The sequence below is a fragment of the Helianthus annuus genome, chromosome 5 (genome assembly GCF_002127325.2).
Source record: "Helianthus annuus cultivar XRQ/B chromosome 5, HanXRQr2.0-SUNRISE, whole genome shotgun sequence".
Classification (NCBI taxonomy): domain Eukaryota; kingdom Viridiplantae; phylum Streptophyta; class Magnoliopsida; order Asterales; family Asteraceae; genus Helianthus; species Helianthus annuus.
The window spans coordinates 39,640,912-39,668,477 of record NC_035437.2 but is presented as its reverse complement, the minus strand read 5'-3'; the positions used below and the strand labels follow the sequence as shown (position 1 = coordinate 39,668,477).

Here is a 27,566-nt window from a genome sequence, read left to right as displayed (position 1 = left end):
ACCTTAATAGGTAAACCTAATGATTTAAATGGCAATCATTATGTTTTGTGAAACATAATGATTCTTAAACAAGATCATAGTTAAAAATGAGATTTTTGGTCACACATGTCATTAAAAATCCTTCATCGTAAAAGAAGGGTTAAAGTTGATCAAAACACCCTTGTAAGCTAAATCGAGCGAACGACCCTTAAAGGTTGTTTGAAAACGAGTCTTATGATTAAATAAATACTTTGAATAAGTATGTAAAGTGAATGGTGTAAATCGTTAGGTCAAACGACTCTATAAGAGTCCTTGCCGTAAAATGATAATCCGATGAGTAAAACACGGAATAAATAGATTTCCATTTTAAATCCACCAGTTGTGGTGGAAGATCATTTGATAAATAAGGTGGAAATAAGATGCTAGAAATAAACGAGCGTGAATTATGCGGAAAAGTGCTTAAATACCCTTAACGGGTCAAAATAAGCATTTAAGTAAAAACGTGTTTAAGAATGTATATAAACTTGTGAATTGAACCTAATATAATAGACAACATTGAAATTATAAGGTTCATGTGAAATTGGGATCAAACAAACATGTTTGTTTGATAAATGCATGAACGGGTCAAAACTTTGTAAAAAGGTAATAAGCCGAAGACTTAAAAGTCTAAAATTTTGATAATCCGGATGTCGGATTTTAATTCCATGTGATGGAGAGTCGAATTACGATCACGTAGGAAGAAACGTGACGTAAAAGATGGATTTGCTGGAAATATGCAGGTCTGGGAACAACTGTTCTGTCAAATATAAGGCTTCGCGCCACGCGACAGCAAGCCATGAAGGCTGTCGCGCAACGCGGCCCGCGTAAGCCTGGCAAGTATTGTTCGCGCCCTGCGAAGGCCACTTAAACTGGCAAAAAAATTTGCTGTTGACTGTTTTGACCTGCAATTCCGTTTAAACTCGTTTTAAACGTCATATAACTAATGCGTTTCATGTTTTTATGAAATATAGGTATGTTAGATGTACCGGAGGACGATCAAGCTCGATGAGGAACCGAACACATAAAGAATTAAAGCTTCAGCGAAAAAGTTTCGTCGTCACTTTTAAATGGCGAATTTGTACACGTTATGTTAAAATGTTTTAAAGTTTAAAATGTTTTAACAAAATCGTATTTTATGTGTATGTTTAACCGCAACTACACTATTATAATTGGATTTTATATAAAAATTGCATAAAATGGACTAAGGGTCTTACAAGCATTGAGATAACGGACATCCATCAAGCTCATAAAGAAAACGTGTGTATCCCATAGTCACAAACGATTGCGGTTTTTATTTCCCATAGCCACCGTTTCTGTAGTAAAAAACGGTTGCGGTTTGCACATTCAATCTTCATTGCCTCATTAAAATTAACAAGGCGGACTCAGTTGCATATTTTAGAGAGACCTTTAAGTATGGATCCTACAGCTGAATTTGGAACAAGAAGTCCAACAATCCATTAATTATCTGTTGTTGTCTCAACAATATGAATGCACACAACGAATTTGACAGCTGTGACAGCTTATTAAAAGTAGAAATCACCTCCAATCCTTTCCTGGTCAAATCACACAATATAACGTTTAAACTTATCGTGTGTTATAGTTTGGAAAGATGACCGAATAGAGATCTGAATAACAAACTGTGGAGAACTTGTTTGCGTTATCCTTCAACATATGCTAAAATGCTATAAAATAGGCAAAAATACGCAAAAATACCCTAAAATACGCAAAACGACGCAAAAATACCCTAAAATACGCAAAAATGTGCTAAAATACGCTGCAATATGTTAATATACGTCATATTACAATAAAATACGCTAAAATACGTTAAAATACGCTGAAATACGTAAAAATAACCTAAAATAGGTTAAAATAAGCTAAAATACGTTTGAATATGCTCAAATACGTCAAAAATAATATAAAATACGCAACAATATGTTAGAATACGTCAAAATAGGCAAAAATACATCAAAATACGCGACTAATGATATTTCCACATGCGTATACATATAACACGGAACTATACAATACAAGTGGATTTCAAACAAAACGGTACGTAATCATAGAATACGATAATCGCACGCAACCGAACGTCACCGAAATGACATATGTCGAAGGTATACGTCATAAAATGACAAAATATGCAAAATTTTGTCAAAAAACGACTCGTATACGCGTCAAACCGAGGAAAACACGATAAAACTAAATTTTAAATTATGCCATATACGATCGTATAGGCCTATGTTATATCATATATCGGCTTAATACGCATCGTATAGGCCTATACGATGCGTATTAAACTTTGAATTTTCTCAAAAATACCCCTGAATTTATCAAAAAAACAGGGGTATTTCAGTAATTTCGTCGATTAATACGTATCGTATAGGCCTATACTATGCGTATTAAACTATGAATTTCTCAATTGAAGGTGTCAATTTAATTTGTTCAGTACTTCTTGTGTTGTAATTTGGAAAGATGACCGAATAGAGATCTGAATAAGTTTCTGGAATTGGAGAACCGTTGTTACCAACAAATGTTTCCTAGATAACGGCTCCGATTTCATCATTTGAATCGTCTCGAAAGTACTGAACAACAGAGATAACAACTCCGGTTTCATCACTTGAATCGTCTTGGAAGTACTGAACAACCGAGCTAACGGTTCCGGTTTCATCAGCTGCATTTGGAACAAGAAGTCCAACAATCCGTTGAAACCACATATTCGTGTGTTTCACATTATGTGTTTCAAATCAAGGGTCTCATCATTACAACCACTTGTTTTCAACGTGGATGTAATGAAATGATTCCCCTCAAGTGAATAGACAGACACTTGCTTAATATGACTCATTTGAATCGTCTCGGAAGTATTGAACAACTGAGATAACAGCTCCGGTTTCATCAACTGCATCGAAATCCCTTTCGTTTCTCGGGTTCGCATTCGACACAACACACCAAAAAATAAACTTCAAAAAATCAGTGCCTTGATACGCATCGTATAGGCCTATATAATGCGTATCAAGCCCGCCGCCAGACATAACCTGCACCTGTCAGTCTGCCATGTCTTTTACTTTATATCAATTACGCATCGTGTAGGCCTATACGATGCGTATTGAATTCGAAAAGTGTGCGGATAGACAGGGGGTGTGCCATTAGAATCTCCGTTTTTATTAGGTATGGTTGTTGTTTTATCAAGGTAATTAGACTATTTATAATAAAATTTTAATTAAGAAAATAGACCCCAACACCTCCTGTTTTTTTTATTAAATACCTTCTTCTTTTCTAACGAAACACATTGTCAGTAGGGAGAGGAAAGAGGGTGCACACCATGGTTCATTTAAGGTTAGTAGGTGAGGGTGTGGTGTTTTTTAGGTCCTTAGCTTATCTGAAAGTTAGCATTTAGTCATCTAAATTCAATTATATATTATTCCTTTGTTTAAAAAGGTCATCATGGTTCATTTACTTTGTGTGGTAATAGTTAATTTAGTTGTAATATAGGTTTAAAAACCCAATGTGTTAGTTTTTATAGAGATAGAGTTGAAATACTAGTAAAGTTATAATATTCTAAGGCCATGTCTAATGGATAATGTTCTCTAAGAGACATTTTCCGCCACATCAGCATTATAATGTCCCTTGAAAAAATATGTAATGGTTAATGTCTCTTAATGTTTATTTCATTCAACATATACTTTCGAATATTTTTCCTCTTTGGGTGTTATTCTATAAATGTTCATTCCTCTTCATGCCACTATAACGTCCAGGGGATGGTACTGGAGGCGTTATCAAACCCTTTCTGGTTTACCAGTTTTTTAAAAACCTATATATGGCTTTATTGTTTACCAATTTTTTATTGTTTTATTTAGCCGATGATACAAATTTTAACGAATCAACGTAAAATAACTATTATACGTTGGATGTAAATGGGTATTCAAAACAAAACTGAATCCAAATGGGAATGTTGAACGACACAAAGTGAGATTGGTTGCAAAGGGCTACACTTAGAAAGAGGGAAATGATTATCAAGAGACGTTTTCACCAGTCTCTAGTAAAGATTCATTAAGGATCGTTATGGCCCTAGTAGCTCATTTTGGTTTAGAGCTGCATCTGATAGACGTTAAAACCGTTTTCCTTAATGGAGACTTAGACAAACATGTGTACATGAAACAACCTGAAGGATTTAAACTTGAAGGTCAAGAACATCTAGTCTGTAAGTTGAAGAAATCCATATACGGGTTGAAACAAGCATCACGTCAATGGTATCTCAAGTGTGATGAAGTCATGAAGAAACAAGGTGTTGCAAAGAATCAAGTGGATCAATGCACCTACCTCAAGATGAGTGGGAGCAACTTTACTATACATGTCCTTTACGTAGATAATATTCTATTGGAAAGTAATAGTTTGGACATGTTGCATGAGTCGAAGCGACTACTCTCGCATAACTTTGACATGAAGGATCTCAGAGATGCTCATCGAAATTCACCGAGATAGACACAAAAGGATCTTAGGATTATCTCAAAAGGCCTACATAGATGTGTCCATACACGTTACAATATGCAATAGTGCAAACCCTCAATCGCTCCAGTAGTTAAAGGAGATATTTTCGGTTCATTCCAATGCCCGACAACAGAGGTTGAAAAAGAGCAAATGAGCCAGATACCTTATGCGTCAGTAGTCGGGAGCCTAATTTATGCTCAAGTCTATACTCGCCCAATATTGCATGTATTGCTGGAATACTAGGCCGTTATCAAACTAATACTGGCCTAGATCATTGGAAAGCAGCTAAAAAAGTACTTCTATATCTGCAAGGGACGAAAGACTATAAACTGACTTATAGAAGAAGTGATCACTTAGAAGTGGTAGGTTATTCTGATTCTGACATTAGCAAATGCAAAGATGAAAAGAAATCCACTTCGGGTTATATCTTTATCTTAGCAGGTGGACCAATCTCATGGAAGAGTCATAAACAACAGTTGACCACAACTTCCACAATGATTGCAGAATACATTGTTGTTTATAACGCAACCTGTCATGGAATGTTGCTTAGGAATCTAATCACTAGACTCAAAATTGTTAATTCCATTTCTAGACCATTAAAGCTTTACTGTGATAACTTAGCTGCTGTTAGTTTCTTGAACAGTAACAGTTTGACTAGAGCTGGTTTATATCTCGATACAACGTATTTGTTCGTACGTGAACGAGTTGAGAAAAATAATCTTTGTATTGAGTATATTAGTACTAATAATATGCTTGCGGGTCCGACGACTAAATGTCTCCCACCTAAAGTTTTTGAAGAACATGTTTCGAATATGAGATTTACTAAAGACCTTATTTAATAGCATATTGTACTTACTTATGTTTTAATTAATAACATTTCCTCAGTTTTGATTTTGTATGTCTCTAACATATGTTCTACCGGTATAATGACATATAGACAAATATAAATATAAATACAAATCAAACGTTAAGGGCTTACTTGCGTATTTTGATCATGACTGTTAGGTTTTAAATTGAGATTGTAGTATCAGTAATGGGGGTCCTAAGTTGCATAATGACTCAACGGCTGTATTTCTTTGCTACGGTTCTTGGTTTAAAGCTAAAATGAGTATTAACTCTTGATCAGGCTTATCTAATACTCATGATAAATGATTACTCGGCTAAGTGGGAGAATGTAAGATTAAATATACTAACTATGTTACATTTCCTCATGTAGTCATATAATCATTTATATAATATATAGATCAAAATATATTATACCTATTATACAATTAGTTGGTAATTGTTGATGGACCCTATTACCCTTATTAACTAATTAGGTTTCCTCTTGGGTGTATATATAAAGAGGTAATTAGAGAGATTAAAGGTTACACAACTTGGAAAACCATAACATCAAAGAATTCGTCTCTCTCTATCTCTCTCTCCATACGAATTCCAACCCTAGAATTCGATACTACCATCAAGAACTTACACCCTAAGGAGGAATCAGTCATCAGATCAAGCTGAAAACTATGTCGAACTCTATGCCTACGTCCCTGACTGGATTCTCTGCTGGCCTGTTTGCTGTTACAGGTATTTCTATATGTTTTCCATTATATTTATATAGAACTGATCAACATTTTAACATTAACTAGTGAACAAGACCAAGCATTTTGTTGATCGGTAAAGATTAGAGGCCCTGTCCAAAATTCCTATTTTTTAATAGATACAACCACACTAGTAATATGGGCATGCCATATGAGTTCTTTTTGTAAATAACTTACTCAGATAAATAAAACAACTGTCGAAAAATTAATTGATAAATTAATAAAAAAATATACAAGTAATAAAATTAATTATGAATAAATATTATAAATGAAATGAGTTGACAAGTCAAATGGTACTTGACTCAGGTCATTCGAGATGTCTGCTCCCATACTTTTTAACGTACCCACCACAAGGGATGTTGGAGATCCCGATCGCTCGTCCTAATCGACCACATCATCTCGTATAATTAAAGTATAATTAAATAATGTTATTTCATAAATATATATGTGACAGAGGGGGATAGGGGTGTGCAAAGTCGGATTCGGTTAACTGATGGTCGATTAACCAAGGGTGCAGTTAATTAAAAAGCATTAATCATAACCATAACCCATGGTCGGTTAACCGTTGCTCGGTTAACCATTGTTTACAGATAGGTTTCGGTTAATTATCCAATGTATATAAAACTTGTAAAATATAAACTCACGAATATAAAACTTGCAAAGTTATATAGATACATATAAACTCATAAATATAAAACTTGCAAAATTATATAGATACCATATGCATATTGGTAATGGGCTCTATGTACATAATAAAACAAATACTAATGGACCCTCAATTGGAGTAAAAAGGTTAAAAAAATCTAGTGGGCCATGAACTTAAAAATAATATTACATTAAGAGAGTTTAGTATATATATTTGTATAGAACCCGGTTATTGTACAATAGGGCTTAACGTACATTTCATACGCGAAGCATTATCAACATGTGATTTTGGTAGTATTGAACTTCACGCGGTTTGCGTTATCTTTTATAACATGCGATAATGATTTTTTATACACACATGCGATTTCTAATCGCGTACGTAATGTACGTTAAGTCCAATTGTTCGATATACCTTTTCTATATGTATATATATATATATGTGTGTGTGTGTGTGTTTGGCTAATTGGTTCAGTTATTTTCGGTTTTAGAAATATGATTAACCGAAACCAAAAGTTCGGTTAATCAAAAAACATTAACCGAACCATCGCTTATTGCTTCGGTTCTGTTTTTCTGGTTCGGTTAATTTGGTTATTCGGTTTTATGCTCACCCCTAGTGGCAGATCCAGGATTTATGTTATGGGTGGGGAAATCAGGGAGTTTAACCGAACTTTTAAGGGTGAAGATTGGATTTTTTTGCCTACAATATGCTAAAAAGATTATTAACCCCCCCCCCCCCCCCTTCCACGACACACACAAGTAACATTATGTCTTATCAATAAGAAAGATATTTAACTACTTAAGTTACATATTACCTTTTGATTCTTTAATGATAAACAACTATTATACTAATATGTCTTCTCAATAAGAAAGATTTAACTACTTAAGTTACATATAACCTTTTGATTCTTTAATGATATTTAACATGTCTTACACTACTATAAGATCTTCTTTTAGCTTTTATATAATCTTTATAATTCTATTTGTTTCTTTAAAATCCAAATTCTAACAAGTGTAAACTATATCGTGGTGATATGTGAAAATTTAAAATCAACTCGAGATATCAACTCTCATTCTTCTTAACGTACATCGTACGTAGTGATATGTGAAAATTTAAAATCAACTCGAGATCTCAAACTCTCATTCTTCTTAGCGTACAAACCACAAGGGATGTCGATAGAGATACCGACCACTCTTCCTAATCGAACACGTCCTTTTGATAACTAGACACCACTATTTAGTCAATATTTATGTCTTATCGATGAAAACAATTTTAATTACTTAATTTATGTATTATATTTTTGGTGTCTAAACGAAAAACAACTAGTATACTACTATAAGATCTTCTTTTAGGTTTTTATTTTTTAATTGTTTTGTTTCTTTTTTATTCAAATTTTGACAAGCGTAAACTATATTGTAATCATGTTCGAAACATGAAGGGGTATGGTCCCAAAAAGCCGCGCAGACCTTCTTTCAGGTCGCACGCAGGATCATACTCCTTATTCAGCAAGCTGATCAATCTTAGTCTCGCGCGGTTTACTTCAACAAAGACTGACCTCGCGCGAGTTCCAGACAAGAAAGAACATCAGTTTTATACTTAGCGTTCTGAATAAGAGCCTTCAGCCACCTATAACCCTGCGCGGGCTAGTTACGTGCTCAGCAAGGGTTGCGCAGGGCCACTTCAGAAGGTACAGAAGGTACAAGTGGCAGAAGAAAAGAGCCAATCAGCGTCCACCAGGTTGTGCTCTATTGTGCTCCACCATCGTCTGACGTGCAGGAGACAATAAGTACACAGGGACGCCTATGTGACAACAATCAAGGGGCGGCGACACCTGCCACACAATGTCCACTTACCTGCTGATGGCAGAGGGACAACAAGGCCGACAAAAGGGACAAGTGGCTCCAATCATGGTGCGCCAGCACCGGAGATTTTCTAGAAGGCACTAACGGTCGATACCAGTGAGACAAAGAGCTTATCCTCTAGGTTGTCGCCTTCCGGCCCAAGGCCCATCAGCCCATCTCCCCTTCACCTCTCCGGCTATAAATAGGGACCTTCATTCACAGGTTAATTCATTCTGTTCTCTTCACTCTCACTCTTACCACACACTTATTTCCTCAAAGCAGATACTTATTCTCACGCCGGAGTCTGGTTAAGAGGGAAACCCCCATATTCCCCTCTTAACGAGCTAACGGTGTTTTGTTTTGCAGGATTATCGGATCCTTAAGGAGCTCAGAAAAGTTTAAGAAGATTAACCACTATGAAAGGAACATAAACCCAACTAATTAACTCTAAATTAGTTCCGTGTTTCTTCATTGGCGCCAACCGATTTTTGCAATCAATTTCATCTTCTTTTTTCTGAGTTTTTTCGGTTTTCTTGATCATGGCTGGTCAAGGAATCATTCCCGATTTCGGTTTTGGCATGAACTCTAACGCAGGACCGATTGAGGACAATCATAATGTCCAAGTCCAACCTGTCGAAGAGATAGGCGAAATCGAAATAACTAACACTGGGGGACCCCGCGCGAGCATCACTCGCATCACTCCAGCGGGAACCCCAGGAAGTAATGTTGCTGGCCCTTCAAACCCAGCTCCAAATCCGAATATTTCGGCGCTAATAGGGCTACCAGAAGGCGAAACTCTAGCCTCTTGGTACGCCAAACAAATTGCTACCATCAATGCTGCGTATCAGTCTTTGAGCGCACAACAAGCAATTCTGCAAGCTGAACCATCCTTGGTTACACCCCCGGGTCCACGTCTGGGGGCGCGCTAGACACCCCGTAGCAGAATATCCAAGGAAGAACCAACATACCTCCTCCCATGAGAAGGCCAAGCGTGCATGACATGCGCAACACACATAGGGAGACAGGCAGTTATTATGACCATCCGTCAAACATTCAAAGGGGTCCAGTTCATAGCCGGCTCGGGTCGTGCAACATGAACAACGAATGGGATGACACAGACCCAAACAATCCGACTTGGCAAGATGACGAAGGATCCTCAGTCTTCAACCGTTTGCAGAAGATCATGAATACTACAAGCCAAGGCAGTACATCGCGTACAGCGAAGAAGCGGAGCGAGACTTCCGCCTCGCCTATAGACCAGCTTAAGCTGCAGAACATTCGAAGTTCATTACAAAGATTGCTCTAGCCCCGCTATCAAAAGAAAAATTGCCACCAACAGTGGGAAAGTTCAATGGTTTAACTGATCCTGATGATCATGTCCGAGTATTCACAAGCGTTGGTTGTATGGGAGGATGGAACATGCCGATGTGGTGCCATCTGTTTATCCAGACTTTCACAGGGGCTGCTCGCGCCTGTTTCGATAGCCTTCCACCAGGAAAGATCACGTCGTGGGTTGACTTCAGAACCCAATTCGTAAATCATTTCAGCCAGCAAAGACGTTAACAGCGCGAGACAGCCGAGGTAACAGACATCTAGCGTAGAGACAACGAGGGGCTAGAAGATTTCATCACTCGCTTCAACAAGGAGTGTTTAGAAATTGGTGGTGTTAATGAACAATTGATGCGCGCGCACTTCAAGAAAGCCATTCGGTGTGATAGCCTCATCAGGACAATGACAGGCAAAGACGGTATGCCCAAGGAGTGGGATAAACTCATGGAAGCAGCGAAGATAGTTGCGCAAACTGAAGAGTCATTGGCCGGTACCAAGAACTCTTACACTGAAGATCGTTTTTCTAAGGGAAGCTCGCGCGATAACAATAGGCGAAACAAAAAGAAAAACTCTGGATGGAAAGCAAACCAGTCCAGCAGTTATGATGAAAGACCTCGCTTCAGAGAGGACGCGCGAGAAACGATCGATCGCATTGGTTATCGGAAAGCAGTCAGGAACGAGAATCGAGAAAAGCGCTGGACTCCGCTCATTAAGACACCAAAAGAGGTGCTCATGACGGAGAACCATGACTTCAAGGCATCAAAGCCTATGACGAACAAGAAGGGCCAAGACCCGAATCTGTATTGCGATTTTCACAAAGATACAGCCACCTGACGGATGACTGTATCAGTTTAAGGCAAGAAATTGAAAAAGCGCTCAAGAGCGGAAAGTTAAGCCATCTGGTCAAAAATGTGCGCAAGGAGACGCGCCAGATTCAGAGGAACGATGAAGGAAGCCAGAAGAAGGTTAGACGCCTTGAGACACACATGGTCAATGGACCAACATATAGCGCAAGAGATAAAGGCAAGCGCCCAAATCCACGCATTAGTTACATAAAAAGTAGCAAAACATCATCAGTTCGATTCAAACAAGCGCAATCGCGCGGTGAGTTACATTTAACGTCCAAAAAGAAAATTACAAGGCACAAAGCCTATCAACACTATCTATTCATAACCGTCACCACCATCATCATCGTCATGACCACCGCCATCACCATCACCATCACCACCAGCTGGTTCTTCATCAGATAGCTCCACAGTCTCTGAAGGGTCGAGAATCTGCTTTAACCATTGGCACCAGTCATCATGCTTCAGCGCCTCTGCGACCAAATCCATCACAGGCAGTGATAAATGGTCATAGACCTTTTCAGCGCGGGCTAATGCAGCATCAGCCTGATCGGTCACTGAGCAATGACTGACATCAAACTCCTGTCCTAATGCCTTTCAACATGTTGCGCACAGTCCAGATAACCTCCACAATGACCAACCGCGCGCGAGGCATCTATAAGAGTAGCAACAGCCGCATCCAGCTCAGAAGCATTCAGGATAGAGTTAGCCATCTACAACAAGGGCAATGGATAAGAAATAAGATAACAAAAAGAAAGCCTAAGCTAAAAAGAGGAGAGCCTTACCAGTACCACACCTCTACGGCGCATCCATTTCGCCTCAGAGACCAGCGTATCAACGATGCCTTGAGCTTCAGAGTAATTGTTCTGTGCTACGTTGAGAGAAGAGGTGCTGATGTCTTGCGCCTCTTCGGCCTTCTGTTTGGCTTCCTCAGCAGTAGCGGCTTTCACTCTCTCAACTTTAAGGTCAATTTCCAAGGATTCACTCTTGTCAGTCTGCTCTTGTAGTCGACGTTTCAACTCGGCAATTTCCACGTCTTTGGCATGCAAGTCCCTGTCCTTTCCAGCCACTTGCGCTTTCAATTCAGCCTACAAGAGATCGAATAATGACTTAGTAAAATTTTGACAAATAAAAGTAAAGAAGGAAGAGCTAAAGGGGTTGAACCTCAACGCGCTCCTTGTCCGCTTCAACATACTCGACCTTCTTTGTTAAAGTAGTGATCTGGGCCTCAAGATCGGTAATCTTATTGCGAGCGCCATACATGTGTTGGTTGTCTTTCTTACATACTTCCTTCCACTAAGCACGCTCTTTCGACAAGAACTCTTCCGCAGTGCGTAGCTTGCTCCTAAGGCCCTCGCGGCCCTACTCCTCTGATTTCTTATCAGACTCAAACTTAGTCTTCTCTTCGGCAAATGCAGCCTTAGCATTCTCATAGTCCTTAACTTGCCTCACCAGTCGCTCACGGTATTTTTCCCATTCAGCGCGTTCCTTAACCATCGTACGCCACTCGCGCACGATTTGATTGTTAGCGGCGCGGGTGTTGGCTTCTCCAACCACATAAGCATGGTACAAGCCATTATGAGTTCGCGCCCTTTGCCGGTTAACTTCCCCTGTAGGGAAGGAATTCAAGAACCAATCACGGCAAGGAGCGAACTCCATAAAGGTATCCTTCTGCTTTAAACCCCATGGAGCTCAGTGGGGAGCATCACCGCGAGCCTCCTCGGTGTAAGTTTTATAATAGATGTCGCACACAATATCATTAGGACCGATGGGAGACTACGGTATGGACCCTCCAGCGCCACCAGAGCTCGCACCACCTGCAGTAGCGGATTTTTCTTTATGCACAGCAGAAGCTGATCCCCCAGTAGTAGAAGTTACTTTAAGAGTCTGAATGGGGGCATCAGCCTGCGCAGGCTTGGTTGGCTTCACAACCTCGGGCCCCTTACCTGGAGCAGGTTCCTTCCTTTTCTCATGAAGGGGCTGGTCAAGCCCCGTAATATGTACGACCTCCGGACCCTGCGCCTTTTCATAGGCAGTAGTAGCAGCGGCCCCGGTCTCCTTGGATTTATCGCCCTCAGGTTTTTCCACAACTTTCTCTTTCTCTTTCTCTTTCTCCTTCTCTTTCTCCTTAACAGGCTCCTCAGCAGTCTTCTTCTTCTCCTTCTCAACCTCCAACCCAGCAGACTTAAAGGGCTTGATCACAACCCGGGTTCTCTTCTGCGCCGGTTCTTGGGGGTCCTTAAACTCAACACCCTTCTTTTCAGGGGTTTTCTTCTTGGCTTCTGCAGAAACCAAATGTTATAAAGAGATTTCATTAAAGAAGAACACGAATGCACAAAACTAACCTGGAGAGAATTTATAGAGAGAGCACAGACTGCTCTGTTTGCCTATCACTGGGCTTCCCTAGTCTTCTGCGCCACCGACGCATCAGCAGTGGTCTCTTCTCTGCTCCTCTTCCTGCTTATCAACTTGACAGCAGGTTCTTCCTCTTCATCTTCACCTATCGCGATGGAAGAAGGGGTAACGCCAGCATCTGGGTTCCGTGAACCCGTGCTCCCCTAGCTCTTTGAGCCAGCGGCGCCAGTCTTCTTTTCGCCTATACACGACAAACCCTCAAGTGAGTCACTGGTGATAACATAATCCCCCAAGTTACTCTGACGAAATCGTAGAGTACCTTTATCAGAAGCACCGGCAGTCGCGTGGCTACTCTCACCTTTCTTGCTAGTCACCTCAGCATCAATAGTAATAACTTTCTTCTTCTTCTTGAGTGGTTTCTTTTTCTTCTCCTCCGGATCAATCCCAAGGTCGCGCAGCACACCTGCAAAGATGTTAGACTAGGAACTTAGCTCCCCATTTGAAGACCCTATAGACTCCTCGCTGGAAAGATAAAGAATCTCTTTCCCAGCAGAAGTCACAGCTCGCAAGGGCCTGTGGTTAGGTAGATGCGCACCTTCGGTTGCAGTGGGAGGGTTGGCAAAAGATCCAGCAGGAGGATACAAGAAGTGTCCCTTGATCCGTTCATACCAGTATTGCTCGCCTGGTTCCAGCGGACGCATACTCATGGCCCCACCAAAGGTGGGGAAAGCAGCTTGATAAAGGCGCGCTTCTGCATTCAAAATCGGCAATTAAGCGTGACTAAATTATAAAAAGAGGAAGTAAATCAAAGAAGTAACGAACCTCTATCTTGAAACTTCAATACGGGCACATCAGTGCTATCTTCCGGCCAGTGGTCACTCATCTGCGCCGCAACCAGAACGTTCTCACCAAAAACCCGGTTAGGTGCGGTAGTGAGCTTCACGTACCATTCTTCTTTCTTAGGAATCGCTAGCTCCTCCTTCTTGATCACATCCGGTGCACGGAAGATTATGGCAATTGGGATAACTTCCTCCCGGATGAAGAAGAATTTTTGTTTCCAGTCATGGAAACTCTTCGGAGGATTTAGAAGGATCTTCTTGGCAGCCCCCCGGTTACCAAAGGAGTAGAATCCCATGTTTCTAATCAGCTGATAAAATACCCTGAATTTATCCACTGTGGGCTCTATATCATGGGATCGGTAGAGAAATTCAAAGTGTCTCACCCTCACCATTCCGGGCAGACTCATCTGTGAGATATGAAACCCATAGTACTGAAGTATATGGGACAGGAACTCCGTCGCCGGCAACCGGAAGTTGCCCTGTATGAAGAAATCTTCAAAAAGGGTAATATACCCCGGTGGTGCATCGGCGGTTGTCTGGTTTTGACCTGGATATCGTGCATCCCACTCCGGTGGGAATCGTAAGCCTCTCGTAATTTGCTCAAACAGCCCCAGGTCCCATTTGAGGACACGAAGGGGACCTTCGTCACTAGGGTTTTCTTCTTGGGGATTTTCTTCAGCCATGGATATTCAAGTAGAAGCTTTGAATATTTTCTGGAAAGCTTGAAGACCTTTGAACTTCTGAAAAAACTTGAAGATCTGCTACTGAACACTTGAAGATTTGAAGATTCAAAGAGGATATGGAGAGAAAATAAAGCAACAGAAGCAAAGGTTGTGATTTCCTCTCTCCCCCCATCGACTATATATACCAATCACATTTAATGCGATTGGTAAACGTGCCGGATTCACCGCGCGCGTAGCCTATCAGGAGCCGCCACATAAGGCGAGATTCCCGGAGTGACAATTACCACGCGCGCGTGGGCCTCACTCGCCTGACGGAAAGCCGAACCGTCAGAAACAGCGTCATCATAACCGTGTCAGCAGTCAACTCAAACGTCGCCTTCAACGACATTTGCACCAACCTGTCAGAATTCAAAATTCGAGGCTTTTCCCGCCCAAAATTACTACAAACTTCATGCAGAAGTTACTCAGACCGCGCAATATTCATAATTATCCAATGAACCTGCGTGTTTACACTTAAAAGCAGAGAATCATCAACAGCCAAGTCTGGTAGTCGCGCCGTAGTAACTGACAAACACTTACACGCGCGCAGCCTACCAAGATCAAACAAGCATTTTTCACTAGTACTTTCTTTTTTCTAAATCCAGAGCTCCAACCAATTGCTTCGCGCATGGTGCAACACTGGACTGGGGGGACTTGAAGGGGTATGGTCCCAAAAAAGCCGTGCAGACCTTCTTTCAGGTCGTACGTGGGACCATACTCCTTATTCAGCAAGCTGATCAATCTTAGTCTCATGCGGTTTACTTCAACAAAGACTGACCTCGCGTGAGGTTCAGACAAGAAAGAACATCAGTTTTATACTTAGTGTTCTGAATAAGAGCCTTCAGCCACCTATAACCCTACGCGGGGTAGTTACGTGCTCAGCAAGGGTCGCGCAGGGCAAGGGCGCAGGGCCACTTCAGAAGGTACACAAGGTACAAGTGGAAGAAGAAAAGAGTCAATCAGCGTCCACCAGGTTGTGCTCTATCGTGCTCCACGATCGTCTGACGTGCATGAGACAATAAGTACACAAGGACGCCTATGCGGAACCAATCAGGGGGCGGTGACACCTGCCCCACGATCTCCACTTACCTGCTGATGGCAGAGGGACAACAAGGCCGACAACAGGGACACGTGGCTCCAATCATGATGCGCCAGCACCGGAGATCTTCTAGAAGGCACTAACGGTCGACACTAGTGAGACAAAGAGCGTATCCTGTAGGTTGTCGCCTTTCGGCCCAAGGCCCATCAGCCCATCTCCCCTTCACCTCTCTGGCTATAAATAGGGACCTTCATTCACAGGTTAATTCATTCTGTTCTCTTCACTCTCACTCTCACCACACACTTATTTCCTCAAAGCAGATATTTATTCTCACGCCGGAGTCTGGTTAAGAGGGAAACCCCCATATTCCCTTCTTAACGAGCTAACGGTGTTCTGTTTTGCAGGATTATCGGATCATTAAGGAGCTCAGGAAAGTTTAGAAGATTAACCACTATGAAAGGAACATAAACCAAACTAATTAACTCTAAATTAGTTCCGTGTTTCTTCAAAACCCATATGTTAAATACACCTGGTTTAAGTAAGAATAAAAATATGATGTGACTGATATAGTAGAGGCCAAGATATGTATTCAATAAGAACAATAGAATAAGGTATCATTTAGCACAACAGGCTTTTAGTTTATGTTTTTTATTTTGCTTTCATATATGAAACAAACACATAACTTATTTGATCTGACACTAGTATATAAGCTCGTGTATCAAGGGTTAAATATAAAAAATATAATAGAATAATTATTATTTTAGTTAATAAATGTTATAAAACCGTGTATTACACGAGTTAAATGTAAAAAAAAGGAAATCATAAAATTATGTATAATCATTATCACACGGTTTAAGAATGTAACAACAATACATATATTCAACCGTGTGATAGGATTATAGTATTATTACATTTAGAGTTTACATTTATTAAAGGTATAATATTATTTGTATTGTTATATAACGTCTTTGCTATACTAATTATTTTATAATGTTAGGAAGTTTGACCAATTTTTCAAGATACATATATATATATATATAGGGTCAGGATTTAGAGAGAACTGTGAAAAGCGTGAGAACGGTGAGAACAATTTTGGTGGTGACATGTGGCATTGATGCTAAATTACACTAATGGGTAATATTGTCAAAAAACCCCACTCACATGAACATGAACTGGGTATTCAAATAAAACACCATAAAACACCCAATTCAGAAAAATGCCATGAAAATACCCAGTTAAAAACATCATAAAACACCTAGTTCAGAAAAACGCCATGAAAAAAACTCAGTTTAAAACACCATAAAACACTCAGTTCAGAAAAACGTCATGAAAATGCCTATTTAAAACGCCATAAAAACACCTAGTTCAGAAAAACACAATAAAAATACATAGTCTAAAACGCCATAAAACACCCAGTTCAGAAAAACTCCATAAAACCCAGTTAATTTTTTTTTCAAAAAGTATATCAATAGTATGCTCGTTGGAAAGATAAAAAAACGCTCAGTTTTATGGTGTAATTTTTTTCGAAAAATAATCACGTATAAAAAAGTTATTGTCATTTAAATATGATGGGGGAAAATGGCATGTGATTAGCATGTGCACCTTTGTTTGGATCTTCCTATTTTACCCCTCCTGGTAGTTCCAAAGCTCCTATTATTTACAAAAATGCTACCGCATCAATCTCAGTCACAAACCACTAAGATCTTGTGGCTGAGAATCGTTCTCACCGTTCTCACACTTTGAGGCGTTCTCTCCCGATCCTGTTCCTCTCTCTCTCTCTCTATATATATATATATATATATATACAGAGCCGCTAAAATAGAAACCATCATGTTAGGAAACTTTATTTGTAAGTATTGAAGAAAATCTCAATCAACTGGATCTCTGAAGAAGATAACAGTCTTGAAGAACACAGCAAGATGAAGAAAAACAGTTGGGACAACTGAAAAGCAAAGTATCTACTACAAAGAATCTCAAGTTGATAAAGAGTTGATTTGGATTATCAGAGAAGGTCGTTTCTGATGGATCTGATGATATTTCTGATGAAATATCATCAGTTTCTGACGAATTCTGATCATCAAACTTTCTGATGATTTGTTCACCAGAATTTCTGATGAAGTGGCTTATCAGAAATTCTGATGACAGACCCACTTGTCTAAAATCACAACTCTATCCTGCCACCCATGACCGAATCATGACATTATTGGTTTTCATGATTACAAATGCAACTTGAACGATGGATTCAATGAATATGTCAAATTGCTACTTTATGCAGGACTTATTGCATGAATAAACAATTGTTTATTCATGTCCACAACCGTCTATAAATAGAAGGCTCGAGAGGCAGAAGATAATTGAGTTTGAAGCTTAGCATTCACATACAAACACTCAAACTCCAACTGCTCTTCTCACCCACAGAAATCAAGATTCATTTGTATTAGATAATAATCTTACAATCACCTTGTTAAACTAATTTGTTTCAAAGTGATATAAACTTGATAATTCTGTAGGTCTTGTTTCTTGAAAGTCTGATTTCCATTTCCGCACATCTTTTTCACATATACTGAAATCACTTGCCATATTACGTAAAAAGAAGTTATTAAGGCCATACTGGGTCCAACACATCACCAGTTGTAAGAACCGTGAGAACCACTCTCAACCAATCAGAATAAGGGGTCATTTGGTCTTTTCATTCAAATGTCCAATCTATCTCTCTCTCTTCATTAAATTACCCGACGTTTTCAAAATCTCTCTCATCTCTTATAAATCTCTCTCATCTCTCACCTCTCATAAGTCTCTCATGTGTCTCATCTCTAAAGATCACCAAATCTTCATCCCCACACCGGCGACCCCCAAACACCGCACCCACTCCAGCGGACCCCTCGTTTCTCCGGCGCCCCCTCGTTTCTCCGACGACCCTCAGACCTGCAACCCATCTCCAGCGACCCTCAGATCTGCAACCCATCTCTCATCTCCTCCAAGGAACCCAAAAGATGTGTGATCGGTGGTGAGGATGTGGTTGGTCAGCGGCGGAAGACGATGGTGGGAGGTGGTTGGTCGGCGGTGCTGGTGTTGGAGGCGGTTTCACTTATGTGGAGATCAGAGCAGAAAAGGGGGAGGGTTTCACTTATGTGGACGCCGCCGCCGTCTCCGGTCGATGCCGCCGCCGCACAGGGGTGGGTGGGCGGTACCCTTGGGACGGTGTTTGCTGGTGATTTTGAATGTTTGAATCTGGATGTTTTTGCTGGTGCTTTTGAATGTTTGCTGGTGCTTTTTGCTGGTGCTTTTTTGAATGTTTTGAATCTTGGTGCTTTTGAATGTTTGGATATGGTAAGGGTTTTTGTTGGTTTTGCTGGTGATTTTGAATATTTGAATCTTGATGTTTTTGCTGATGCTTTTTGAATGTTTGTTGGTGGTTTTTGCTGGTGCTTTTTTGAATGTTTTGAATCTCGGTGCTTTTGAATGTTTGAATATGGTGCTTTTGAATGTTTGAATCTGTTGAATCTGGTGCTTTTTGAATGTTTTGAATCTGGAGCTTTTTGATAGATTTTGAACAGTGAACTATGTGGGTTTTGACCCGTTTGGATTTGGGCGGTAATGATGCAAAAAAAACGTATATTTTGATGACGATGGCGCGGCACGGTTGGTGGATGGTTGAGTTTTGAACCTGCAACCCGACGTTGCAGCCTCTGATTATCGGAAAAAATCTGAGCCAAACCCCGTTTTTTTCATGAATCCAAACATTGTTTTGATTTATGTTGTTGATTTTTTATATTCTTTCCCCGGTCGATGATGATAACAATCTATCTGAGACACCTACCGAGTTGCGATTTCTGGGTGCGTTCGTTTTGTGTAAAAAAGTTTTTGAAAAAAAAAGTTAAAACCGTAAACTTTTTAATGTAAAACGTAAATTTTTTAACGTAAGACGTAAAGTTTTTAACGTAAATGTTAAAACCGTAAACTTTTTAACGTAAAATGTAAATTTTTTAACGTAAAACGAAAAAAGTTTAACGTAAAACGTAAAAAGTTTAACGTAAAACGTAAAATGTTTAACATAAAACGTAAAACGTAAAAAGTTTAATGTAAAACATAAAAATTTTAACGTAAAACGTAAAAAGTTTAAAAAATCAGTTAAAAATATCTGAATTCAAAAATACTTTTAGTAAAAAAAATATGTTTAAAAAATAAAAAGTAATATAATAATACAAAAAAGTAATAAAAAACAATAAAGACAAAAAGATAAAAAAGAGTAATTTTACTAAACTATCCTTTTGAATTAAAATATTAAACACATAATAAGATAAAAAGTATTTAATATTATTTTTAATTACTTTTAATGTCATCCATCCATTTTGAAGATCTAATGGTTGAAAAGTAGTTCTCTTGGTTCTTACAACTGGGGGTGGTTTTCATTTTAGCGGCCCCCTATATAAGTGTTACATAGTGTTATATGGTGTTATATGGTGTTACATATTGTTATACGGTGTTTATATGGTGTTATATAGTATTATATATAGTGTTATAATAAACTTCTCACACTTTAGGCCCTTTTTACACTATCCTTACCCTATATATATATATATATATATATATATATATATATATATATATAGAATTGCGCTAAAATAAAAACCAGCTCCAGTTGCAAGAACCATGAGAACTACTTGATCCGGGGCGAGTTGGACCAAAATTTTTTTTTTCATAAATGTAGATGCGTGTATTATAAACACATTTGTAAAAAAATTCAAAAAAAAAATGTCGTGTGTGTAGTTTTGAGCACCACAAGTTTGTGTTTACGGGTACCGTGAATTTTCCGGTAAGATTTACGGTACCCGTAAACACAAACTTGTGGTGATCAAAACTACGCACACGACATTTTTTTTTTGAATTTTTTTTACAAATGTGTTTATAATACACGCATCTACGTTTATGAAAAAAAAGTTTGGTCCACCTCGCCCTGTACAGTGTAGTTCTCACGGTTCTTACAACTCGAGGTGATTCTCATTTTAGCGGTCCCCTATATATATATATATATATATATATATATATATATATATATATATATATATATATATATATATATATATATGTATATATATATATATATATATGGGGACCGCTAAAATGAAAACTACCTCCAGTTGTAAAAACCACGAGAACCACTTTCTGGCCATTAGCTCAAGATGATGGATGGATGAGATTAAAAGTAGTTAAAATTAATATTAAAAACTTTTTTTCTTATTATATTTTTAATATTTTATTCTTAAAGGGTATATAAGTAAAATTGTCTTTTTTGTCTTTTTATATATATTAATTTTAAATTACTTTTTTTTGTCATATTCAATAATTACTTTTTTGACTTAAATATTTTTTATTTATAAACAGCTTTTTTGTTAAACAATATTTTGAAATCAAATTTTTATTATAATTTTTTTTAAGATTTATTTAAAAAAACGTTTTGAAAAGCCTTTTTTTACGCCCGGCTTTTTCAGGCGTCGTTCTTTTAAACGCGCCATCGTTTACGTTAAAAACTTTACGTTTTGAGTTACGCGCCGTCAATTACGTAAAAAAACTTTACGTTTTCCGTTAAAAAATTTACGTTTTCCGTTTTACGTTAAAAAAATTACGTTTTCCGTTTTTTCGCCCGGCTTTTTCACGCACCATTTTTTAACGGGTCGTTTTTGCACGCATCGTTTTTTAACGGGGTCGTTCTTGAACGTGACTTTTTTACGCGCCGTTTTTTCAAAGCGTCGTTTTTACACGTTTTTTTAACGCGTCGTTTTTTACATGCCATTTTTTTGCACGTTTTTTACACGTCGTTTTAACGCGCCGTTTTTTTGACGTTTTTTAAACTTTATACGTTTTACGTTATACTTTTAATACTTTTTACGTTTTAAGTTTTATGTTTAACTTTTTACATTTTACGTAAAAAAATTTATATTTTACGTTAAAATTTTTACGTTTTACGTAAAACTTTTTACGTTTTACGTTTTATACGTAAAATTTTTACATTTTACGTAAAATTTAAACGTAAAACGTCTTACGTTTTACGTAAAACGTCTTACGTTTTACGTAAAACGTCTTACGTTTTACGTAAAACGTCTTACGTTTTACGTAAAACGTCTTACGTTTTACGTAAAACGTCTTACGTTTTACGTAAAACGTAAGACGTTTTACGTAAAACTTTTTACGTTTAACGTTTTACGTAAAAAGTCTTACGTAAAACTTTTTACGTTTTACGTTTTACGTAAAACTTTTTACGTTTTTACAATAAAAAGTTTACGATTTACGTTAAAAAAGTTTACGGTTTATGTAAAAAAAGGTTTACGGTTTATCGTTTTTTTTACAAAAACGTTTTTACACAAAAATGAATGCACTCAGAAATCGCAAACTCGAGAGGTGTCTCAGATATATCGTTATCATCATCGACTAGGGGGGAAAATAAAAAAACAACACCATCAAAACAAAGTGCATCTCGAAAAAAAAAAACGGGGTTTGGCTCAGATTTTCCGATAATCAGAAGGCTGCAAAGTGGGGTTGCAGGTTCAAAAAACCTACCCTTCGCCGTCCTTGTCGCGTCATCGTCATCTAAATCTACGTTTTTTTTTCATCATCGCCACCCAAAAACTGACCATATCAAAACCCACAGATCAAAATCCCCAACATACCAAATCCAAACAAATCAAAACAGATATCAAAATACCAACATACCAAAATACCATCGGTATCATCATCATCATTCAAGAAACACATATCAAAAACACAGGCCAAAGAATCACAAGAAAAATCAAGTAAACCCAGAAAAATCAAGAACACATACCAAAAATACCATCGGTATCATCATCATCATCATTCAAGAACACGTATCAAGAACACATCAAAAGAACATAGGCCAAGAATCACCAGAAGAATCACCAGCCACTAACCCACTGTTAGAACCACCGCCGCCGACCAACCACCACCGTAACCGTAGAACCACCGCCGCCGACCAACCACCAATGACCACCACCCAGTCATCGAACCGCCACCACCACCACAACAACAAATCGAAGCTCACTACCCCCAAATCGGACCTTGGAATTGTTCCCCCATCTCGTTTCAGTCCCCCATCTTCGTGAACAGTGGTTGGGTTTTGTGATAGTTGGAGTTGCAGGTGGGGTTTGTACCCACCACTGCCTTTTAAAATGCCAAACACCACTCACACACACCACACACCTACCCTTCGTCGGCTATAGGAACGACCACCACCATCCGGTGGTGGTGAGAGGCGCCGTGTAGCGACCAGACAGAGAAGGGACGGGGAGAGAGAAACTCGATGGGAGAGAGAAACTCGATGAGAGAGAGAGAGAGAGGTGTGGGGACGAACCGACGCCGGCGATGGCGGCAGTAGAACCGTTGGGGACGGCCGGCGACGAACCGACGCCGGCGATGGCGATGGCGGCGGTAATGGTGGTTGAAAGAGAGAGAAACAGGGGTGTGGGGTTTGGATTTTTCAAGAGAGAGAGAGATGATATTTTAAAAATGATCTGCATCTTATAAATTGAAAAAAGAGAGGAGAGAGGAAGGATATGACCTTTGGGGTAAATGACCAATATACCCTTATTGTTGGCAAAATCTGATTGGTGGAGACTGGTTCTCATGGTTCTTACAACTGGGGATGGTTTTCATTTTAGCGGCTCCCTATATAGGTATATATATATAGGGATAGGATCATGAGAAAACTAGATATAAATGAGAAAACCAAAAAACTATTAAACATAGGGGTATTTTCGTCAACAAACATATTTACACGCTTTCTGTTCGCCCAATTCATAACCCACACACACAGTCTCGATTTTCTTTTCTGGAGGTTTCGTGTTCAACAATTATCGAATCTTACATCAATCAATTCCATAATTGTATCAATTACTCATACATATAACGGATCTCATACTGAATTAAAGCTGTTTCGCATCCAAATTCGTGTTTAACAAGCGTAGGTAATCGGATTTCATGTTTATTTTATCACATATTGTTCATAATCGGAATTCGGACATGTTTGATTGTTGTTTAATCGATATTGTTGTTAAATCGTTCAGGTATGGCTTCATCCGGCAGTTCTACAAACAATGGTGCAATTATTGTTGACGCATTAATGGTTCTAACAATGATGACGGACATGAACGCATCGATGAGTCAACTGATGCTAACAATTCAAGTTATGGCAGTCATAATGTCCGTCCATTACGTCTGTATGGCGTTGATCAATTAGGTAATTTATTTATTTATTAAAAAAATGTGTATTACACATGTGTACACGTGTTTGTATTACGATGTGAACTATATATATCATTAATTGTTAACATGTTTGTATTTTCAATATAATATGTTGTTTTTTATTGTACGTATGTATGTAGGGACCCTATGTATGTATGTATGTATGTATGTATGTATGTATGTATGTATGTATGTATGTATGTATGTATGTATGTATGTATGTATGTATGTATGTATGTATGTATGTATGTATGTATGTATGTATGTATGTATGTATGTATGTATGTATGTATGTATGTATGTATGTATGTATGTATGTATGTATGTATGTATGTATGTATGTATGTATGTATGTATGTATGTATGTATGCATGTATGTATGTATGTATGTATGTATGTATGTATGTATGTATGTATGTATGTATGTATGTATGTATGTATGTATGTATGTATGTATGTATGTATGTATGTTTTACATGTTGTGTGTGTGTGTTGTATATATGTATGTATATGTCCATCTTTTAAATATATTACTATAATGCATATGTGCAATGTTTTTTCTTTATTTGGCTGTAATTTTCGTGTTCATATTGAAGGAGATATAACCAGCCATGTATACATAACAACTGATGGAACAAAGTTCTGGAAACCTTTGGTGTCTCCTGAATATACACCTACTATCGGAATGGTTTTTGACACATGGAGCGACGTTGAGAATATGTACAAGTATTATGCTGAGAGGTCTGGGTTTTCTGTACGTTTGGGTGCCATGAAGAAAAATGGAACTGTTGTTACACATAGGTAATGCAATGTACCAGATCCAGTAAACCTAAGCAAACACAACTTGAATCGATGGACCCTAGTGCTTTTAAAGTATCTCGAAGTAGCAGCTACAAAGTTACTGACTGCAGGGCGCGGCTAAAGCTTAAAGCTATCTCAGGCACTACAAAATTTTTCATTTATGGTTTTATTGAAGCTCATAACATGGATTGGTCGACAAGGACAATCTAGACTTTACCAGAAATAGGAGGAAACTTAGTTATGACGACAGAGGTTCATTCACAAACTAAGCTTGAACAAAATTGGCCCTAATGTCGCGCATAAGATTCGAGCTTCGTTAAAGGGTGGGCACCATAATGTACAAGGAACTGTAGTAGAATTTAAAATTTTCACTAGAGATCTACGGTCTTTTATCGGCAAGAAGGATGCACAAATGGTTGTTGATACGTTAAAAGCCCGTATGATAAATCTGCCAAATTTCTTTTTTGAATGTGTGGTGGTTGACGGTGAGTTAAGATCATTGTTCTGGGCTGATGACGTATCCAAATGCAATTACGAAGCCTTCGGAGATGTGTTAGGTTTTGATGCAACATATCATACGAATCAGTAAGTTTTCTATCTTTATTATGTTGCATAAATGATACGAACACTGTGGTTACAATCAGTTACACTGTTTTGTTGTATTGCATCTTTGTAATAACGATTTTATTTTATTAATGAATGTATTACTGATGTTATGTTTGTCATATTACACTAAATTCATTGTTTTATGTTGTTTTGAAGGTATAACATGATATTTGTTCTGTTTACCGGTGTCGATCACCATAAAAAGTGTGTCACCTTTGGTGCTGGGCTATTATACGATGAAACAATTGGTTCTTACACGTGGTTGCTTACCACATTCCTTAAAGCTCATAACAATAAGCAACCAACGTTGGTGTTGACCGATCAGGATGCTGCGATGAAACAAGCAGTTTCTGGTGTATTCAATAAATCTATTCACCGACTGTGTATGTGGCATATTGTAAGGAAAATTCCTGCAAAGGTATGATAGTATTTTTACATACATTCATCTACATACGTGTAATAGTTGTATACTTTAATGTCATTCATTTATGTTTGTGATTTTTTTTATTCAGATTGCAGGTGATGTATTGGAAAATATAGACTTGAGAGCTGCTATACATAAGCTGGTTTGGAATTTGTTTATCACACCTGAAGAATTTGAAGAAAGATGGAATTTGCTTATGGAAGGGTTACACTTGAAAGAAAATAATTGGCTGAACGAGATGTATGAGATTAGGGATCAATGGGTTCCGTGCTATTTTAGGGATGTGCACATGTGTTGTCTAATGAAAACCACCTCGAGGTGTGAGAGTTTGAATTCCTTGTTTAAAACAAATTCTAGTGGAATAAACACGCTCGTGCAATTCTTGATGTATTTCGACACAGCAATTGATGGGCAACGGTACACTCAACGCAGATTGGAGTTCGAAAGTAACACAATAGCACCATCAATGCCGAAGAATGTGCCTATCGAAAGACATGCCTCGGAGTTATATACACATACGCTGTTTTTGGAGGTGCAAAAAGAGATATACAGAGGCATGACATTCTGCTATATTGCTTCAAAAACCCCAGAACTTGATGGGGTAAAAATTTATACCATTGTTCATACTAACAGGCAGTACAAAGATATTAATGAATTTGAGGTAATTGGCTTATTATATTGTTGTATTACATATGTACATTATAATTATCAACGTTAGGTTTTTTAACATTTGTAACATATACACATGTGATGCAGGTCAGTTTTGATATACGTGATAGATCGGTTTCATGTTCGTGTATGGGTTATACGCGCCTTGGCTATTTGTGTAGGCATGCCTTTTGCGTGTATAGATACAACCAGGTTGATGAAATTCCCGTTCAGTATCAACCTGGTAGATGGAAACGAGACATATTGCCAAGGAGGGTTTTTAGCATGTCGAATAGGTATTCTGCCGATACAGACGCGGAATCTGTAATCCGGAATGAGATTTTTGATTTGGTCATTGAGTGTACTGATCGTTTAAGGCGTAATATTGGTAAACTTTCTGAGTTGTCTGGTGAAATTAAAGAAATTAGGAACCGTGTGTTTCGTGAATTCCCGACCGAACCGGCGTGTAACAAGACATCAGCTGTGATCAGTGACCTTCTCAAACAACCTGAAGATATGGAAGTCTCAATAAATCCGCCACAAGGCATCCGGAACAAAGGGTGCGGTACCAACCATCGACTCATTGATCCCGGGGAAAAGGTTGTTGTTAATAGTGCTAAAACTACTAGGCTGTGTGGAAAATGCAAGAAATACGTTAATGATCATGACTCACGTAATTGTGAAAAAGTTCGGGCTGCCAAAGAAGCCGCGCCTGCTGCTGCAAAAGCTGCTAAAGCTGGTAATGTTGCTGTTCTAGAAGATTCATGTCACGTTGGTGTCGTTGATTTGTCTAACGGTGATACATCTGTTGGACCATCGTCTCGCATTTGTACTCGGGCCACTAGAAGATCCACTAGAAGATCTACCATACGTTCGTCCGAGCCGTTTGAAGAGTGATTTGGTTTATACAATATCGAGACTTGTTTTACATAATAAGCAATGTGACTCTTACATTACACATGTGCTTCGAATAAATTTCATGGGATTATGGATTTTTTTTTCTAGTATTACACATGCATCCTGTTTGTGATGACATTTTTTTTATGGATTTTGTTACATGTTACATAAGCATACATGGTGTTACATATTTTGACGTTATATTCAATGTGATATTATACTACATGTATGC

The 27,566-nt window shown here is 38.5% G+C and overlaps 1 protein-coding gene across 1 annotated transcript; it reads left to right on the top strand.

Moving 5' to 3' along the window:
• The first annotated feature begins 23,079 nt into the window (after positions 1 to 23,079).
• LOC110942979 (protein FAR1-RELATED SEQUENCE 5-like) lies at positions 23,080 to 27,334 on the top strand. Its single transcript, XM_022184739.1, has 7 exons — positions 23,080 to 23,176; positions 23,781 to 23,876; positions 24,555 to 24,759; positions 25,135 to 25,344; positions 25,522 to 25,783; positions 25,878 to 26,450; positions 26,546 to 27,334. Exons 1-7 carry the CDS (start codon positions 23,080 to 23,082, stop codon positions 27,332 to 27,334), a joined length of 2,232 nt encoding a protein of 743 aa, XP_022040431.1.
• The last annotated feature ends 232 nt before the right edge of the window (positions 27,335 to 27,566 follow it).

Excerpts from the sequence above, each read along its gene's own strand:
- LOC110942979 (XM_022184739.1), top strand. The coding sequence starts at position 23,080 with ATGGCGGCAGTAGAACCGTTGGGGACGGCCGGCGACGAACCGACGCCG. Across the intron at positions 25,345-25,521 it reads GCAACATATCATACGAATCA|GTATAACATGATATTTGTTC; the intron begins GTAAGTTTTCTA and ends GTTGTTTTGAAG. Across the intron at positions 25,784-25,877 it reads TAAGGAAAATTCCTGCAAAG|ATTGCAGGTGATGTATTGGA; the intron begins GTATGATAGTAT and ends TTTTTTATTCAG.